The 20,230-nt window shown below is 46.3% G+C and overlaps 1 protein-coding gene across 8 annotated transcripts in view; it reads left to right on the top strand.

The window, feature by feature from the left end:
- The window catches only part of Slc10a7 (solute carrier family 10 member 7), a 231,452-nt gene that overhangs the window by 199,693 nt on the left and 11,529 nt on the right, over positions 1-20,230 (top strand). For 7 of the 8 annotated variants that reach the window (XR_013051239.1, XR_013051237.1, XR_013051234.1 and 4 more), the window contains one exon: positions 4,484-4,557. The exons of the other annotated variant lie outside the window; for it this stretch is intronic. Coding sequence is in view for 3 of the 7 variants with exons in the window: in XM_006971724.4 (XP_006971786.1) it covers positions 4,484-4,557 (74 nt within the window). In the remaining 4 variants the exon portion in view is untranslated. The remainder of the gene's footprint in view (positions 1-4,483; positions 4,558-20,230) is intronic. 8 annotated transcript variants of the gene reach the window in all.

Here is a 20,230-nt window from a genome sequence, read left to right as displayed (position 1 = left end):
ATATGCACACACCCACATACAGACACACACTGTTCTCAATATGCACGCACCCACATACAGACACACACTGTTCTCAATATGCACACACCCACATACAGACACACACATACAAATAATTTAAAATAATAAAAATAAATCTTATAATTGATAATCTTTCCCGCAGAGTATTTGTAAAGAATGTTTAGCTGAGTTTTCCAAGTTCACACAGATACATACAAAACATCTGTTACAGTTGCCAGGGCTTGAAACTGGGTCACCATCTCCACTGGGGTCTGTTTCCTTTTCCTACTTTTGCATCTTTCTTACTTGTAATTGATGAAATCTGCCCCCCCCTTCTTTCTACCTCTCCTGCTTTGCCCCTCTCCCCCCCAAGTTCATTTATTCCCTACCAGCTCAGTAAGTCTAGAACCAGCCTGGGCATGAAAAGAACCTGCCAGTGTCCATATCCTTGACTTGTGTCGGCCACATGCAGTGCCAGGCAGATGAGGGGGATATAGTATAAAGCCGAGAGAGACCCAGCTTGGAAAATGGAGCTTCCCGCCACCCCTTGCTTTCTAATTAGCATTTCTTAGGGTTCTTGATCTGGAATGTTACCATGTTAGAGAGTACTTAAAACTGATTTATCAGTGATTATTCTACATTCCCATTTGTCTGTTTGGAGACAAATGGGTCCAAAATCCCAGTACCAGACTCATGGACTTGGGCTTCAGCCCTGTTCAAGAGGCTTGTAATTTGTGTTGCTTTTCTATGAAGAAAAATGGAGACAGTGTGTCTATCCTAAGAACACAGAGAGAGCTCAATGATCACTTCATAAAGCCCCCTGCATAAAGACCCAGCGCCGAGTGAATCCTCAGGGAACGTGGGCATGCTAGGACATTGATGCCATCACGGCAGCTTCTGGTGTGTGGCAAGGAGTGCTAGCGGACAGGGAGTGAGCTCTTGTGGCTTTGTGATGAAGTCCAGCCGCCTTCCCCGTCACACTTGCGTCATCCTGCAGGTCAGCCACAGGGAGTGGTCCGAGCGGCCTCTGCCGCTTCGGAAGACTGTCCCCGTTTCACTTTGTGTTGATGTTGAACGCTTTAGGAAAGGAAGCAGCAGTGTTAAAATGTATGGAAGATACTCAGGCTGCTGACTGGGTAGTCACTGGGTGAGAAAGGAGAAGGGAGTCTTCGTGTGTCCTGGTGTCGGCCTCGTACCACAGTCCCGAGAGGAAGAGGCAGGGCTGCAGGGAGGAGAAGGGAGACGTTTGGAGGGAGGCGCCTACACCCCAGAGGTCTGGGTAGTTGTTAGTGCCACACAGCTGGTGACAGTGAGGTCTTCCTTTTTAAGAGACAGACAGAGGCTAACAGAGATGCGGTCCCTCCAGCACATTAGGCAGAGCACTCTCCTCTCGGAGGACCTTGTCTGCCCCACCTTCTGTGCTTCTGCTAGAGAAACTTGGCATGCCTTCCTCTGTGGGTACAGAGGAAGACAAAAGAAATAGTACGTGGAAACCTCTGATTGAAAGCCTTGCTAGAGAGAATTCTTAAGAAACCAGTTGGGAAGAAAACGAAATAATCACCTGGGGGGCGCCAACATGATCAAAAGAATGATAAAAGCAGGATAAAAAGAAAATCAATATTAAAAAGAGATAAGGTGGGGCTAGGAAATGAAAGTAACCAGCACAGTTGTCTTAGCCCGCACACAGATGCTCGCCCTGGAGACAGCTGCAAGTCCTCACTGCTTCCCCACAGTGACCAGGACACTGTGCCGTGCTCTTGTGTCTTGATGCCACGTTCCACGAAGTGTGGACACGGGTGGGCTGCTGACCAGGCAACTGCCCTCTCCCAACCATTAGATTTGACGTGATTTTTTTTTTTTTAATTTGTTTTTAGTGGCTTCGTTCTGAAAAGATAAGGTGATCCCAGAATGTGGGTCAGGTTACTTCCTACTTTGTGACTTTGGGTGTGCTGGGCTTCTGGTCCCTCTTCAGAGAAAGTAGGGCAGGAATGCCACCTCCTACAGTGGTTCTGAGAAGACACACTGGATGCAAAGTGCTTCGAACAGTGCTCAGTGGCACCCAGTGCTGTGCTCACTCTCAGGAGTAGAGGGCCACCTGGGCATTTGCCTGCGGGTGCTTGCCTCAAAATCCACACCACAGAGCCTGTCACTGGAGAGCTAGAGTCAAGCCAGTTCCAGAGGAGGGTAGATTTTAAGCAGAAACACTTGGTGTTCCCATCCTAAGGCCCTGCCCTCCCTCCTGCTGATGGAGTCGGTGCTCTGGACCCCAGCACTGCTCGGCCCCACACAGCCCAGCCTAGCTGCAGTCTCCTTACCTGAGCAGAACACAAGAGTCACCCCACCCCACGGGTCCCTTCAGCCACCCTGGAAGTTCCGGTGAGCAGGGGCCGCTCCCGTCAAACCAGAGCCTCAGAAACCCACTGAACAAGAGCGGATGCCAGGCAGTCTAAAGGCAAACACTCCGCCAAGCGTCTGTGGGACATCCCCAGAGCTACACATCCTGCAGCCCCAGGTGTCTGTGCCTCCCACAGTCTGCCCCACGGACGGGACAGGAGCCGCCCCTGTGTTTGCGCTCGCCTTCACCATTTTCTGTTCTTTTCCACACAACTTGTTTTTCTGCTTTGCTTCCAGCTCAGAAAAAAATAAGAAACTCCATTGGCCCCTTTTGTCTGGTCCTCTTGGGACTGTTGGGAGACCCAGAGTTACCAGTTTCTTCACAGTGCGCTCTCTCCCCTCCCCCTCTCTTCTTCCCTTCTTGTCCCCTCTCCCTCCATCCCTCCCTCCCATAGTCCCTTGCAACTTTAAACTCACCACATGTGCCACCAACTCTTGGACTCCCCCAAGCCCAGTGGCTGCCTCTTTCATTCTGTCCCCATTCATGACTCTGTGCCTCTCAATCCAGAATGTTCCGAGCTCCTAATGTCCCATAACTTCTTCCTCTCTGTAATAGTTATGACAATAAACATGTCATTAGTATGTCATAAGCACTTGCAATGTGTAAATTCCTAACAAACATTTGCATTTATCCTCACAGAGGTTTCAGATCAAGTGTGCTTGTCCCCAGGCCTGTGCTCTCCAGCTCTGGGCAGGGACACTACTTGGAGAAGGGTGATGGCCTTTCTGGTCATTCCAACTCCACGTGGCCGTTTCTTGCTCTTCTATGGCCCTTCTAGCTCCCCACTTAGGCCATGCTCTCCCTCTTCGGTCTTGGCTTGTTCTGTTTGGGTGATAACTTCTGAAGAACAAATCTGATCACATGACTCAAGGGTTCCCACTTGCCCTGTCTTCAAGTCCACACCCCTGCTCACAAGCCAGTATTCCTGAAAATGAACCGCATGAAGCGCCCGCTCTTCGCCAGCTTCACATTGTGCCAGTCTCGGGCTATAGGTTTCCCATCCCTAACCCCCAGGAGGTTCTGTGTGCTCCACTGTGGTATCCCACCTCCTCCAGGCGACAGGACATTGTTTTCTTCCAGCGGCAACTCCTTCTCCTCCTCCCCTCTTCCCGTCCCCTCCCCTCTCCCCCCTCTCCCACATGCAGTGTTTATGTGTGCTCCTACCCTGCCAGTCCCGGGTTTGCCCGAGAGGTCCTCCCCATAGCTCACCACAGGAGTGAAGGGTGAGGAATAAAGGGATGAAAAATGTTTAAGGGAAGAGGACGTGAGAGTCAGATGAGAGACAGACAGACAGACAGCCTTGCTGCATTCCAGTGCTACTCATCTGTGGGGAGCCCCACGCAGGGGAGACACCAGACCTCAGCTGATACCAAGAGAGACCTGGAGGAAGGCTGCCGAGCATGAGCATGCAAACCTTTTCAGAGGAGAGGAGACTGGGACCATTTAAAATATTCCTTTGACGGTGTTCGTGGGGTGGGGTTAAGAGGGGTCTTAAAGCCTTCCCTCCAGTGAGTATGACACGGGACAGAGGACCTACTTACGGATTTTTCTAAATAGGAATTAAGATTTTTCTCCCATCAAAAGTTACAAATGGAGAGCTAAGGTTACTAAGGGAAATGTAGACCTGTTTATTAGAAACCTTTAAAAATTGGGTCAGCACAGGTTTTGGGGACAAGCTCACTTAATCTGCAGCATATGTCCATGTACAGTTCACTTCTGGAACATTTTTTCATGAGCTAACTATTGTCAGAGTTAGCTCATAGCTCAGGGCACAGAGTAGGTAGACTTACTGTACCACCTACAGGAATTGGGGAAGGGTTTCTAAGATAGGAGGGGATGTTATTGTTATTGTTGTTATTATTGTTATTTCTAGTTTTAGATCATGGTTTTCTAAACCGTTGTAACTGGGCATAGGAACTTAGGGTCTCTAAAGAAAAATCCAGACAGAACTATGCATTTTGGTCTGCAGTAACCTCTGTCACTAGGGTTGATCAGCAGGATGCTAACATGAAGATGGGCACATTTGTATGGGATATGCTTAGGTTTTCTTACACATATTTGTAAAAATCCTCCCCCTTCCCCCCTTAGGAATAACTCGGGTTTCACACCAGCGGACACAGTGGCTATCATTTTCTGCTCCACACACAAGTCCCTCACGTTGGGTAAGTGATTCACCAAGTTAAAAACTACGTATCACTCTAAATAATTCTGAAACTCAGAAACTTGTCAAATGGCTCTAAATAATTCTGAAACTCAGAAACTTGTCAAATGGAGTGGGACCATCCGTTCAGTTGGACAAAGAACAGCAGTCGTATGCAGACGGCCGTCGCTCTGGAGTACTGTGGGATGCGGACGGCCGTCGCTCTGGAGTACTCTCACTTGATCAAACCACTTGCTAAGGGCCTAGTCAATAATACAGGATTTAACTGGATTTGCAATTATGTCTTCAATTCTCATGAAAAATGATTAGTCCAAAATGTTAACCCAAGTTGGTTAGGGGTCTAGAAGACCTGTTTCTGAAAAATCAATTGACAAAAACCTGCTTTAGAAGATTCTAGACATGCACTTGAAAAACACTGACTTCTCTGGGAGCTCAAATGAAGATGAGAATAATGCTATTACTCTAGTTTGGTGACTGACATTAGTTTGAAATTCATCTTTTAATATTATGTTGTTTTCTACAAAGGCATTTTAGCTATTGTGACTTAATTGGATTAACAGTTAAAGTGAAGTATTTTATATAATGGAAAAGATTAAGAATAATAGTGCTAATGTCTACTTAAGCTTATCCAATTTATCCCAATAACCCCTGAGACATCCCAAATCCATGTTTTCAGTCATTAAAACTCATTAAGTAGTCAGGAACTCTATTGCAAAATGTATCATTCATAAACTCTTTGGGCTTGTTGGGGTGGTACGTAAAAATTCAAATTAGAAATTCCTCTGCATTTGGAATGTGATTCACTTGAGAGAATGGGGAATCATAATGTTGCTTTGAATTTGCTCACATTAAAAACATTCGTTCGTCAACTAAAAAGTTGATAGATTTCATGTTTTCCTAAGTCCTAAACAAAGCTGTCTGGTGGGGTCTCTGCCAGTTCTGTTAAGTTTGGAAAATAATTTCAAAACTAGACACACTGTTTAAGGAGCAGTTTCTACGTACATTGAAGTCCTTGTAGTCACCAAGCTGAAGGGAAGAGCTTTGGGATCTGCATTCTAGCCCTGATGGCATGCCTCTTGTTAACATTGTGAACCTTGCCTTTGTGTTTCTAACGTGGGCTGATGTCTACTCTCAGCATGATTGTAAAACCGAAGGACAAACTGGATCGGAAACAGCCAGTCCTGACACAGTGGACAGTAGAGTGCACTCTACAGAGCTTTCTAGAGGCTGTGAGGTGTCCTCTCACAGCTGACTGTGCTGCCCAGCTCTCAGTGGCCTCCCGAAAGTAGTACTGTTATTGCTGTCCTTACTTACGTTAGTTATAAATGTGTTATTATGCCCAGGGTTCCAGTCACATGCCCCTGTCATAGATTTTCCTGAAATAGCTGTTGACCTCAAAAAAAGCATGTCACATTCTGTCACCCATGTTGTTATGAATGCCAATGTATGGCGTTGCAAGTCTTATAGAAATTGAAGGATGTGCCCAAGGTCAGAAGGTCAAAGGGTTCAGATGAGCCATGTCTTAGAGCACATGCTTAACCATGGCTGTCTTGCCTGTCTGCAGTGAGCTGTTAAACCTGGCAGCATCTTGGGACTTGCTGTGGAGTGAAAGACTGAAGTGGGTGATTTCTGTTTCTCTCTGACCCTCTCTGAGCAAACGGCAGCTAGTTGAACGTACTGCCGGAAGCACCGGGGGCATTCCTCAGGGTGGCTGGTATTTCTTTCTCTATAAGCAAATCCGTTCAAATCCAGACTCTTCCTTTCCCTTAGTCCTATGCTCTTTGCTCTTTATGTGTTCTGAAAGCTGATTTACAGAAATAGTTGTTTGGATAGAAAGGATTGGATGAACTTGGACTTGTGTTTGCTTGTAAAGAATTCTCCCAAGAAGTATGTACTTGGCTCTTCCAATGATGGTAAGGCACTGTGGCAGCTAGTGACCACACAATGTAAACTTAGCTATTTTATACCCCGATTGGCCCAAGCTCTCTGAAACTAAAAGACCTAATACCTGGCCTGGCCTCGTCCTCCTCGGGTCTAAGGTGAGAGAATTTTAGTTCCAGTTCCTACATTCTGCCAATCTTGGTTGGCTTCCTTGTCTAGTCTCCTTGGTACACCCCAGTGGTGTTCCTTATCTCGGACAAAGCACCTTATTTCCACACACACCCAGGGCTGTGGGGTGATTGCTGGAATGGACTTGTAAAACCCGGAAGACTGCTCTACCCATTCTCACAAGATTTCTCTCCTGGTGGGCTGCTGTCCCAAGGGTGGCAGAGAATGTGCCTTCATCGTGACGCAGGCCAGACACTGCCAACTAGAAATAAATGTCTGTGCTGGACTGGAAGATCGGCACCTTCGGTGTGAACAATACCACACTCTGGAAAGGGGACAGAAATTCAGCACAATGTCACCCAGAGTGGTCCTGTTTGTCTGTATACACAAAGATGAAATACCACAGGTTATAGTATAGCTGCTCGGCACTTCAGAAATACATCTTTCCTGTGGCAAATACTGTCCTAATATTTCTCCCAGTGACTTTATATTCATACAAACACATGAACACATGATACCAAATAAAATACATTAAGAGGAACTTAGAAATTATAGTGTACTATTATACCTACCAAGGTGTAAGATTATTATTGTAGTAATAATACATTATTGCGGGCCAAGTGGTACCCCTGTGACAGTGAGGCTTGGGACGCGTCCTCAGTACCCTCCGTGCAGTCACCTCTGGTTTATTGTATTGTTCTTGCCTCGCCCTGTCTTGGTCTCTTCCATGTACTCACATCTACACACGTGCTGAATTTGATTCATTGCTTTTATTAGTGCATTTGCCATTGATTGATTAGTTCTTCGTATTAGTACTTTTTCTATTGATTGATTGCAGATGAAGTGACTATTTGACCTTTAATTATGAGGCTTCCTATTGAAAATGACATTGAGCTATGGCTTCACATAATCCATCTGGAAAGCCTGACGTGATGCCATTCCCTGGAGTTCGTTCACTAAGGCAGGAAGCCTGGAGGAAGTGCAGAGCTATCACTGTGCTTCATCTAAAACAATACCACAGGGCTTGTTTGCCATGCTCCTCCGACTCCAACTGGGTCGGAGGCAATTTCAAGACAGCAGTCCTTGCTGTGGGTTGCCATAGAAGCCAGCACACTCGCTGGTTCTTCTCCAGTTTGATGGTGATATTGGTATAATAACGAGAGGATCCTTTACATAGAGAGTTTGAAGAGTAGCTTGTAGCCTGGGCACGGCTCAGGCACGGTCAGTGGATTTCATCAAGAAAGAGACTAGGTCCCAGCTATCCCTTGGACTTGGTATTTTACTTTTATTTATCTTTTTTCTCTCGGGGATTCAAATCACTTTGCTTTTCTTGAGTTTCAACGTATGTAGAAATGTTTCTTTCCACACCCATGAAGAGAATGGTTTAGGATGTCTGAGGTCCTTATACAAGCATACATTTCTACTGGTTTGTAATTTAAGTAGCAAAATAAAAAGACATCATCTCAGACCGAGTCAACTGTTGAGAGTCAATAATGGTAGTCCCAAGTTTTTATTTGTAAAAGCATTTCTAAATTGAATGCACTCTGTTTAAAATTTAAATTGAGTGTTATAATCAACGGCTTATAAATCCTATTTATAGACATTTGTATAGAAGGCAAATCAAGGCACCTCTTCCTCACATTGTCCACACGTCATTATGAACCTGTGGCCACTGCTGAGTTGTGGTAAGGAGCTACCAGCTAGAAGAATCGAGTCTTTAGGATTCAGGAGAGAACGAGGAGGTCATATGCCTGATTCTAGGCTAGATTCAGCTCCAGTTCCTAGGATGCTAGTTCTCAAAGCTGGATCAAATTGTACAGCCGAGGAGACTTCTTGGCCCCATTGCCAGAGTGAGAAGGTGCGCATGGCACCTGCGTTCTTCCAGCTTTTAGTTCGTTTCTGGAGGTCTGTTTCTGATGTTTCCTCTATAAAATAATTTTTCCTCTTAGGTCTACAGAGTCAAGTTCTTGAAAGAAATGGTGTCTCACTGTCATGCAAAAGGATTCTGTTTGACACACAACAATTATTTTAACTGCCACAGAACTGGGCAGCACTTTTTAAAGCAGTAGTCTATTGTGTGCCTGTTTTAAATTTTTTTATATTTTAAAAAAAGGCATCCTTTAACAAAGTACATTTCTCAGAGTTTTGTGAGCTGTTTTGTTTTTTGTGCCAAAATTGATGTCACTGGTTGTGTGGCTAGATTTTGTGGCCAAAATTTAGGAAACCCAGGGTTCTGTGTCCTAAGTGTGACATTCAAGATAAGGGAGCTTGTATGTGTTTGTTCTTCAAGTATCATCACCCTAACACCATACCAGATACTCTCCCAGCTGACGAGCACCCTGGGACCCACGCTTCTCCTATTTTCTGTATCGGTGACCATCAAACATTTTATGATGCAGCCTACACTGGAAACCCACTTCACCCTGTGACTTAGAGTTGACTTTGCAGCTCATGAAATGGGTCTGAGGCCTGACAGCTGCTCCACCCCTCCCCCCAAGTGCTAACTGTGTAGCCTCCGGTTTCGAGTGTCCTCGCACTGAATTTCTGCTGAAATTTCTGACAAGGAACGAAGGAAGGAAGACAGTCTTCGTTGCTATTTAATGTCAACTCTTAATGTTATAAGCTTTCATTTCCATAGTCAACTACGAAGAGGTGAATTGTACACACTGGTAGTCAGCACCTGTATACCTCATGTCTCTGAAAGGGACGTTCCCTAAGAACTTGGGGGGACACAGCTTGTCATCCTACATGTTGCCCTTTCCAGCCTTTTCCAAGGTGGCCAACGCCACGTCCTGAAACACCAACAAGAACCCGTTTCCCAAGTCTTCCTGCTCCTCTGTGCGTTCTTTGTCAGTTGCTGAGGGGTTTGTTTATCATTATTATTAATATTGAGAAAGTTTGCCTCCAGCAATACTAAAATGTGCATCACAGAACAGCACTGCTTACCATGTTAGACGTGAAGAATCTCACCCAGGAGATGCCAGTCTCTTGAAGTTACAGCTCTCCGTCTCAACTTACAAACAGACGGGCAAGAAACAGCCTCCCTTCCCGAGTTGCATCTCCAATTATTTGTTTGGTCGTGTCTCTTCCCTGAAGTTCCCTTAATTGAGCCAGACACTGTAAGCCAGGAAGCGTACGTTTAATGACAGCCGACACCAGGCTTTATAGTAGAGGGAAAGGGAACCCGAGGCTGTGAAGCAAAGGGCATGCATGTCCCCTTGTCATCCCCAACTGCAGCCCCGTCCACTGCAGGAACGGAAGGTCAAGTGCCCACTGCTTCATCTGTGCGGCATGTGGTCGGCTGTGACAAATCACTCAGGGTAGGAGATAGGAAATTAGACACAACTCAGAAGACAGCTGTGCTGCGGCAAGCTGGTGACGCTGAGAACGTGCATGGTGCTACAGTGGCGATAGCACGTCACATTGGGCAGCTGAGGCCGTAGCCCAGTCAGCAGCTCGCTTAAGTAAGCGTGAAGACGTGAGTTTGATACCCAGGACCTACTTAAAAAGCTGCTTGCAGCAGCTCACCCTTGTAACTTGGAGTGCTGGGGCGGTGGTGGCTGAGCCATTTCCTTCTCTGTTGCTATGATTAACATCATGGTGGAAGCAACATCGGGGAGAACTGAAGGGAAAACCCACAGTGGTGAGGAGGGCGTGGCGGCCAGTGGCCAGGCCAAGAAGCCAAAAGAGCACATCTCACAGGAAGCGAAGGAAGCGAGCTGCAAGTGTCGGGAATCCCCAGAGCCTGATCACAGTGTTTTCCTCCAGCAAGGCTCCCTGTGTTACAGGTTTCCTAACCTTCCTGTGTCTCATTCAAACCACAAACCACTGCAGCAGGTTCCAAATTCCCGAGGCTTTCGACCCTAATCAGGGAGCTCCAGGCCAGTGAGAGAGCCTGTCTCAGAAGATAAGGTGGAAACCCTTGAAATTGCTGGGTAAAGGGACTTTCCATGGAGCTGACAATCTGGGATCCCAGGGACCCCATGGTGAAAGGAGAGAACTGGCCTATATACCTTGTCCTCTGACCTCTGACACATGCTGTGTAGTAAAGTTACACACACACACACACACACACACACACACACACACCAAAAAAATCTCAAACCAACTCATTTTATCCATGCATTCATTCAACAAGTGTTTTGTTTTTTTTTGTTTTGTTTTGTTTTGTTTTGTTTTGTTTTTTGGTGCCTCATATGTGCCAGCCCTCTCTAGGTCCCAGGGGTCCAGCAGTGAACAAACCAAATGCTCACCCTTGTTCGGCTTCCTTTCTGGTGAGGGCAAGCTGATTACCCCTCTAATAGCAGCCTATCCGCTGGTGGTGCTGTGGAGAGCGGTGAAGCCGCAGGCCAGCGCAGCACAGGACGTGGGGAAGCGTTCAGGTGCAGAGCACACCGTGCGAACACACGGATGTGGAGGAGGACACATACCTGCTGTGACAGTGGCTAAGGGTCAAGGTGTGGCACGGGCATGTAGGAGGAAGGTACCGGCAGTTCTTCAGCCCACAGAATCGGGGTGGGAAAATGAGAGCAAATGAGGTTAAAAGTGCTAGGCCAAGACCCTCCGCCACAGCAGACGTGGCCTCCCTGGTCACTGTGAGGTCTTTTTATCCAAATGAGAGGGGAAGTCACTGGAGGGCTCTGGATGGACAGATGACAAAGTCAAATTCTCAAGTTTGGATGGTTTCCTTAGCCACCCTGTTGGTAGGTAGGAGGGTGCACCATGGAGAGCTGGGAAGATCAGTGAGGGGCTCCAGTCCAGACAGAGAGCAATGGCGGTAACCACAGAACCTGAGGGGCCACGAGTGTCTATTCCACTAGAGAGGAATACAAAAAAATGTCCTAGTGGTAGAAAAGGGATTTGGGAGGTTCAGCTTCAGGAATGAACAGTCTGGTGGAGTCTGGAACTGTGGTCAGAGCTTTAGCCCCAAAGATCCTATCTGGTCTGTTAAACAGGATGACATCACCCACAGTGAGCAGCTAGAAGGGAAAGAGTCTGAGGACTGGAATTATCCAGAGGGTAGAGAGGTGGAATGGGTTGATAGCAGAAAAGTGTAAATGCAGTTGGCCAGACACATGCATGTAAACTTGCAAACCCGTGTTCTTCTCTCTCATATGGTTGAGTTAAACAGTATCAGAAAGTAGAAAATGTTCTGAGACATTGGAAAATGGGCCTGGCATTCATTTGGTACCTAACTGTGTGCTAGGCACTGTATTGGGTTCACTTGCCTCATTATCTCAGGTAACATTTATAACAACCTTGCACAGTACTCATGATCTCATTGTCCAAATTAGAAAACCTGTGAGGGGTTACACAGCTGTGCACCGTGAGTACATCGCAAAGCTGGCCTGCAGCAGCCTGCCGTCTTGCTCCAGATGCTCGCTCCACAGCTGTTGCAGTCCTGACTCTTTAACCTGGCTCACTTTAGACTCACGTGGGAACTGTCCATGAGTAGTAGGCCAGCCAGGAACCTCCCCACAGCCATGGATGCCCTGTCTGCAGTCTGTTTGACACCAGCCCCTAAGCACTTTCCATGTGCAGCTGAGGCCCAGCTCCCACATTTCACCCATGGACTTGACCTGTCCATCCACTCCTCACAAAGTTGACTGTACTCTCTTGTGGAAATAAAAATTATCAGTGCCAGGTTAAATGCATTAAGTATTCAAAGAAAGAAACAGGAAGACTAAAAAAAAAAAAAAAAAAAAAAAAAAGGTTACAATCATTCTTTTCAGAATTGACTCTTGAGAGTTTTCTCAAGTTTTTCCAGCTAGAAGATTTGTAAATGAGATATATTTTCCCAATTCTTATGTCATTGAAACTGAGTAAAAGGGCAGTACTTTATCGAAACAACTTCAAGCTGAAATAAAACAGAAATCTAACTTCAGGGGTTTTTTTTCTTTATTTTATTTATTTATTTTTATTTTATTTTACAATTCCTATCAGTTCTACATATCAGCCACAGGTTCCCCTATTCTCCCCCCTCCCACCCCCTCCCCTTACCCCCAGCCCACCCTCTATCCCCACCTCCTCCAGGGCAAATCCTCCCCCCGCCCCAGGACTGCGATCAGCCTGGTAGACTCAGTCCAGGCAGGTCCAGTCCCCTCCTCCCAGACTGAGCCAAGTGTCCCTGCATAAGCTCCAGGTTTCAAACAGCCAACTCATGCAATGAGCACAGGACTTGGTCCCACTGCCTAGATGCCTCCCAAACTGATCAAGCCAATCAACTGTCTCACCTATTCAGAGGGCCTGATCCAGCTGGGGGCCCCTCAGCCTTTGGTTCATAGTTCATGTATTTCCATTCATTTGGCTATTTTTTTCAATAATTGAGTAAAACCGAAATTTATTATAAGCCACAGTTGTCCTAGGGACCTCTATGCTATATATATAGCCTCCATGGTTCTATGGGTTGTGGTCTGATTGTTCTTTATTTTATATCTAGAATCCACTTATGAGTGAGTACATACCATGACTGTCTTTCTGGGTTTGGGTTACCTCACTCGGGATGATTTTTTTTTAGTTCCATCCATTTGCCTGCAAATTTCATGCTTTCATTGTTTTTCTCTGCTGAGTAGTACTCCATTGTGTAGATGTACCACATTTTTTTCATCCATTCTTCCGTTGATGGGCATCTAGGTTGTTTTCAGGTTCTGGCTATTACAAATAGTGCTGCTATGAACATAGCTGAGCATGTATCTTTATGGTATGAATCAGCATTCCTTGGGCATATGCCCAAGAGTGGGATGGCTGGGTCTTGAGGTAGTTCGATTCCTAATTTTTTGAGAAACCGCCATACTGATTTCCACAGTGGTTGTACAAGTTTACATTCCCACCAACAGTGGAGGAGTGTTCCCTTTGCTCCACATCCTCTCCAACATTGACTGTCATTGGTGTTTTTGATCGTAGCCATTCTGACAGGTGTAAGGTGATATCTCAGAGTTGTTTTGATTTGCATTTCTCTGATGATTAAGGATGTTGAGCATTTCTTTAAATGTCTTTCAGCCATTTGTGATTCTTGTTTTGTGAATTCTCTGTTTAGCTCTTTAGCCCATTTTTTAATTGGGCTGTTCAGTATTTTGATGTCTAGTTTCTTGAGTTCTTTATATACTGTGGAGATCAATCCTCTGTCAGATATGGGGTTGGTGAAGATCTTTTCCCATTCTGTTGACTGTCTTTTTGTCTTATTGACTGTGTCTTTTGCCCTGCAGAAGCTTCTCAATTTTGAGAGGTCCCATTTATTAATTGTTGTGCTCAGGGTCTGTGCTGTTGGTATTTTATTTAGGAAATGGTCTCCGGTGCCAATGCGTTCAAGAGTGCTTCCTACTTTCTTTTCTATTAAGTTTAGTGTAACTGGATTTATGTTTAGGTCTTTGATCCACTTGGACTTGAGTTTTGTGCATGGTGACAGATATGGATCTATTTGTAATCTTTTACATATTGACATCCAGTTATGCCAGCACCATTTGTTGAAGATATTTTCTTTTTTCCCTTGTATAGTTTTGGCTCCTTTGTCAAAAACCAGGTGTTCATATGTGCATGGATTAATGTCAGGGTCTTCAATTCGATTCCATTGGTCCGTATGTCGGTTTTTATACCAGTACCAAGCTGTTTTTATTACTATAGCTCTATAGTAGAGTTTGAGGTCAGGGATGGTGATGCCTCCAAAGGTTGCTTTATCGTATAGGATTCTTTTAGCTATCCTGGGTCTTTTGTTTTTCCATATGAAGTTGAGTATTTTTCTTTCCAAGTCTGTGAAGAATTGTGTTGGGATTTTGATTGGGATTGCATTGAATCTGTAGATTCTTTATTTTATTTTTAGTTGTGTGTGAGCCTTTTCTTTAAGGTGTGCATGCATGCGTGCGTGCGTGCGTGCGTGCGTGCGTGCGTGCGTGTGTGTGTGTGTGTGTGTGTGTGAGAGAGAGAGAGAGAGATAGAGACAGAGACAGAGACAGAGACAGACTGACCATGGAGACAGGAAGAGGGCATTGGATCCTCTGGAGCTGGAGTCACAGGCATTGTAAGCCACCTGGTGTGAGTACTGGACACTGAACTCCAGTCCTCCCCAAGAGGAGTGTCTTAGTCAAAATTCTATTGCTGTGAAGAGTCACCATGACCATGACACCTCTTATAAAGAAAACATTTTAATTGTGCTGGCTTACAGTTTCAGAGGTCTAGGCCAGTATCATGGTGGTGGGGAGCATGGTAATGTATGCATGCAGACATGGTGCTAAAGAAGTAGCTTAGAGTTCTACATCCTGATCCAAAGGCACAAAAAGAGAGATAGCCGGGCCTGGCAAAGCCCACCCCCAGTGACACACTTGTTCCAACAAGGTGAGACCTCCCAATCCTCCTCAAACAGTGCCCCTCCCTGATGACTGAGCATTCAAATATCTGAGCCTGTGGGGGCCGTTCTTACTCAAGCCTGCTGACCCATTTCCTGGCCCTGTGGAGTCAGTTCAGTTCCCAGGATCTGCCTGACTCATTCATCCTCGTTGACAGCTCTAGTCTCAGGGCCTCCAGTGCCCTCTTCCGGCCTCCTCAGGCACTGCATGATGTGGTACACAGATGCTCATGCAGGAAAAGCACTCCTACAGAGAAAATACAGATTAAATTTCCCTTAAAAATTCTGTTGAGGGCCTGGACAGGTGGCTCGGCAGTTAAGAGCACTAGCTGCTCTTTGAGAGGTCTTGAGTTCAATTCCCAACAACCATCTGATAGCTCACAACCATCTATAATATGATCTAATGCCTTCTTCAAGCTTGCAGGAATACATGCAGAACACTCATACATAAAATAAAAGTAAACTTTAAATTTTTTTTTTAAAGTTCTGTTGACTAAAACAAGGACTCCAGTGTTGATCAGGTGGAGCCTTGTCTGTGTGGTGACCATGTCAAATGTAGCCTGACGACCTTTTGTTATTTTTGCCATGTGAAATACTTGCTCTATGTTTAATGTTTCACATTTTATTAGTGTGAACATTAGCAAGATTTTCTTCCTCAGCCTAGCAAAGGAAGGACATCATCTCCTTATTCCTTGCACACCTTGTCTCCAGGCCCCTCCTGGAAGTCACAGCCAGTGTCTGGGAAGAGGGAAGGCTGTGTGTGGTTCCGCTCTTCAACTCAGCCCTGAGTTCCCTACCTGCTAATTACTCCTGTGGTGCAGACAGGTGAGGTGGTACCTCTTTGGAGTTAAGTGTTTCCTTGTCGGTATCTGCTGAGCTGGCCCAGACCATTCATTAAAGTCTTTCCCAATCAAAGCATGCCTGTTTCAAAACAGAAATAACACCAGCTGCTCATTTGGGGCTTTTCTTGCATCTTTATTTACATAAAACTTCCAGCAATGTGATAGGATTGCAGCCAGGTAATTGAAGGCAGAAAGGCTATCTTTAATTCTCCTAATGGGCTGAAAATGACCCCCAAACAACTCTGGTTGAGAGTAAGTAAAAGTCTGCCAGCCTTAGGTACCTCTGTTTAAAGAGACCCAGCCTGCCTGGCCTTTCTGTGTAAACATTCTCTTCCTGCGCCTTTCTCCTCCATTCTTGTGTTAATATTCTGCGGCACCTAAGTCCCCCAGGTAGTGACTGTTTGAGGCTGATGGAGGGCACAGGCTGTGGAGCCAGTGTGTCTGTGCTCGACCCCACCTGCACCCTGGTGTCTGTGCGGCCAGGGACCTGCTGCTGCCTCACTTCCTTCTTCTGAACCGCGAGGATGGCGGTAGCCGTTCGCTCGTTCGGACAGATCAATGGATGTGTGCCCTCAGAACAGCGTGTTTTCTCCCTCCTGCCTGCCCAACAGACAGGATCCACACGTGGCTTCCGAAGCCTGGCCTGTGCACAGTGTTTACACCAAAGACCTGGGTGAATGGTACTCTTTTCTCTACAGTCTTTTTGGTTTTTCAAGCAGGGTTTCTCTGTGTAACAGCTATGGCTGTCCTAGAACTCGCTCTGTAGAGCAGGCTGGCCTCGAACTCACAGAGATCCACCGGCGCCTGAGTGCTGGGATTAAAGGCGTGTGCCGCCGCCGCCGCCGCCGCCGCCGCCGCCGCCGCCGCCACCACCACCGCCGCCACCACCGCCACCACCACCCAGCTTCTCTAAAGTCTTGATCACTAGCAAGACTGCTTCTCTACATAGCTTATTCCATAGCTCTCTGTTTATTCATTTTCTCTTTCAAGGCTGTTCATTTCTGATAAAGGGAATTTTTGAATTCTGCTTTTGAAATATGAAGGGAGGGCAAATCTACAGGAAATTTCACATAAGCATCTGTTCAGAGGAGCAGATAGTTTCTAGCCTGTGCTGGAAAAAGCATTGTGAGGGTATGGTCATGCCGCTTGCACAGGCAGAGATGTGGGCAGGAGAGCAACATTCAGGCCCAAAGAGGAAGCAGTGGCCCTCAAGGACAGCAGGATGTCCGAGCCATTGTACACCGTCTACTCAGCTGACAGCTCCTTTGTCCCCTTACCTGTGAGTGCCACCAACAGAGATAATGATGGACATAACTCAGGCCTCAGGTTGGAAGATGCTGTTCCCTTTCTGTCTGTTAAGCTGATGAAGATATCCTGTTTCCTGCTAGACACAGGGGTTTGCCAGCCTGCCCAGAGCTACTGGTGGCCACTCAGTGTCCAGCAGTTTGGAGATGGTAAGTCTTTGTGGCCTCCATGAGTCCAGAGTCCTGGGACACTGAGAAAAGCTCTGGAGAGTTCCATCTCACTGCATCTCAGGTGGGATGCCTTCTTGGAGAGGAAGAATAAGAATGTTTTCCTCTGGGTCCATAAAGTCTTAGCAGAGGTTCAGGTGCTGTGGTGACTCTCGCCAGTGATAACATGACCAATTTTCACTTATAGGTGGAATGCCAGACAGAACAAGGAAGCTAGTCAACACAAACCCAAGTCAAGGCTGTGCCAGCCAGACTGCATATTAGAATACTCAGTGCATCCAAGCAGAAAACCATTATTTAGATAAGGATGCCGTTAGAGTGTTCATGTGGTCAGTGTCATCTTGTCCCCTTTCCTAAGGACCTTTGCAAAAAGTTTGACTGGCCATCCTTTAGAGGTTTCCAGAACGAGGACCAGAATGGAATTCTGAGATCATGCAGATTAAACACCACCTAGACCAGAAACTTACCTACCTGCCTCTGGTGGACAGCCACCCAGAAGTGGGTTCCTTTTATGATCTCTAAAAGGGAGATACATTAAAATAACCAAATTCTCCTCACCTGTTATTCGTGGAATTCACTTTTTTCCAGCCATCTGTGTGTGCTTTCTCTGCTCTGTACAGTGTCTTGTTATGGGGTGAGACTTGCTGCTTGCCTAGCGTTGGCATGGTGTCCTGTGCACTGGCCACCTGCTAAATGGGGAGGCATTCTGGCTGTGTGAGGCAGGGCTTTTGTCCGTGTGTCACTGCATGCAGAACAGAGAGTGTCCGGAACATAACAGATAAATGTGAACTGATGTATATTAGCTCACTACCTCTTTATGATGAGAGAGAAATTAGGCTTGTATTCCTGATGTGAAACTGAGTTCAAACAGCTTGCCCAACCAAGAGCAAACAGACAGTAGTTAAACCATGAGGATGCTAACCCAGGAGTGACTCCAGCCCTGGGCTTCTTAGCGCCACACTGTACACCAGCATAGGCCATTGATATAGTACATGATAAACGGGGCCTGAGGACCAGCTCAGGGTGTAAAGTGCTTGTTGCATGAGTGTGAGGACTGGAGCTCCATCCCTAGAACATTGAAAGGTTGGATGTGGTGGCACACGCTGTAACCGCAGCACTAAGAGGTGGAGCATGGCAGATGCCTGGAGCTCATGGGCCGGCCAGCCCAGCCTAATAGGCACACTGAGGCCCCAGGGGAAGACCTGTATTCCTGAGGATCAACACCTAAGGTTGACCTCTGGCATCTACACAAACCTGCACACACATATGCTTTCCCACATATACACACACTTGAACATACACAAATGATAACTAATGAAGAACTTAACCCCAAATGAGACAATAGCTGTTGTTAATGAAGATTAGCTTGCTTTAGGATCAGCCTAGGCCTGTTCTAACTAATGCCAAGATTACAGTTTAGGCCTTGCCATGGCACTGTTTGGTGCTCTAGAAACTATGTATAATTGCCCTTTGTTAGTGAGCCAGATAAATCAATGCTCATGAGCTTCATTTCTGTGGCTCTTCTGTCTCTCAGTATGGGTTCAGGGGGTGTGTATGTACATGGGCTTGTGCCTTAGTGAGGGGCATCATCTATTGATTTTGAAAAGAGCAGCCATGTTCTTCATACCGTGGCTGCTCTGCAGCGTTCATGATGGTGGGAGAGCCTGACCTGATGAATTTTAAGGGCAAGCAGGAGCTTTCCAGGGAGACTTACGAGGGAGAAAGAGACTTAAAGTAGCAAGAGTTAGCACATTTGGATGCTACACTCACCGGTCTTTCCAAGAACAGTGTAAACAAGAGTCGGAGCAGTCACAGCTGAGGCGAGAAGCAGCTGCCTTCCAGATTTGCCAGCAGTTGCCTCCAGAACTCAGTGGTACTCCGAGAAAGCACTTAAATGGAGAATAAGTCATGTGGGTTCAGGGGGTGACCTTTGAAGTGATTCGGTGGGTTGTGAGCCATCTCTTGGCTAAGTGGGAAAACCCATGTCTTCAGACCCTCACCAGGCACCTCACCACTCATCTCAGATTGCTGGTTCTTTGTCAGTCCGATTGGTCTCCCTCCTGCCACATCAGATGAATATATATATGCTCCCAGAGTGGGCGGGCATGCATTAGCTTTAAAGGCTAATGGAGTAACTCATATTTGTTCTAAATCTGTCTTTTCCAATATAGGAAATATTGGTACATTTTCTGAAATAATCATTTTGGAGCTATGTACCTGCCTCAGTAGAAGAGAAAGAAAATAATTAGCATGAGTCAGTACTAGAGTATGTGATGTAACTAGAAATCATGTTCTCCTCCTTCAATGGACAAGTCAAGAGGAAGGTCACCTTTAAGGTGTTGATGACCCCATGGGCCTGGATACAGAAAGAGAAAGTCAGCGTCCAGGGTGAGCTTGAAGTTCTGTGCTTGAGCCAGTGACAGCAAATGACCCATGAAGTTTCCTTTAGTGGTGTCCACGGAGCTCCATGGACTCAGTTAAAAAGATACAGCAGGGCTAGTTCTGCTCTGGCTACAGATGATGGGGTCAGGCAGGTAACTAACTGCATGAACTCCTCATCAGTGGGAAAGGGGCCACCCACTCCCTGGGGCTGTTGTGAGGACTGACTGTGAGACCATGCAGTCTGAGCACTTAGCATGCGGTAGCACTTTGAAAATGATGGTAGCTGTAATTATCTTTTACTAAAGTTGAGTAGGTAGACGATTTGATGAATGGGCCCTCGAAACTCACTGCAGCTCAGGACCAGGGCATTGGCTTTAATTAATGTGAGTTTTGAGGAGATTAATCTGGTGTAGTTTGGAGGATTGATGAGAGGCCTGACTGGTCTCAACTGGACTTGACGAGGAGCTGAGCTGAGGTGATGAGCGTGGAAACTGGGGGGAAAGAGGCAGGAACCTATAGAAGTCTATGACTTCTTCATAATCGTCTTCAAGCCTTGAGTTGTGGGGTCTGGGCAAGCCAGTGACAGTAGGG

This window comes from Peromyscus maniculatus, chromosome 5, assembly GCF_049852395.1.
Source record: "Peromyscus maniculatus bairdii isolate BWxNUB_F1_BW_parent chromosome 5, HU_Pman_BW_mat_3.1, whole genome shotgun sequence".
Lineage (NCBI taxonomy): Eukaryota > Metazoa > Chordata > Mammalia > Rodentia > Cricetidae > Peromyscus > Peromyscus maniculatus.
This window is presented reverse-complemented; position numbering and strand designations above follow the sequence as displayed.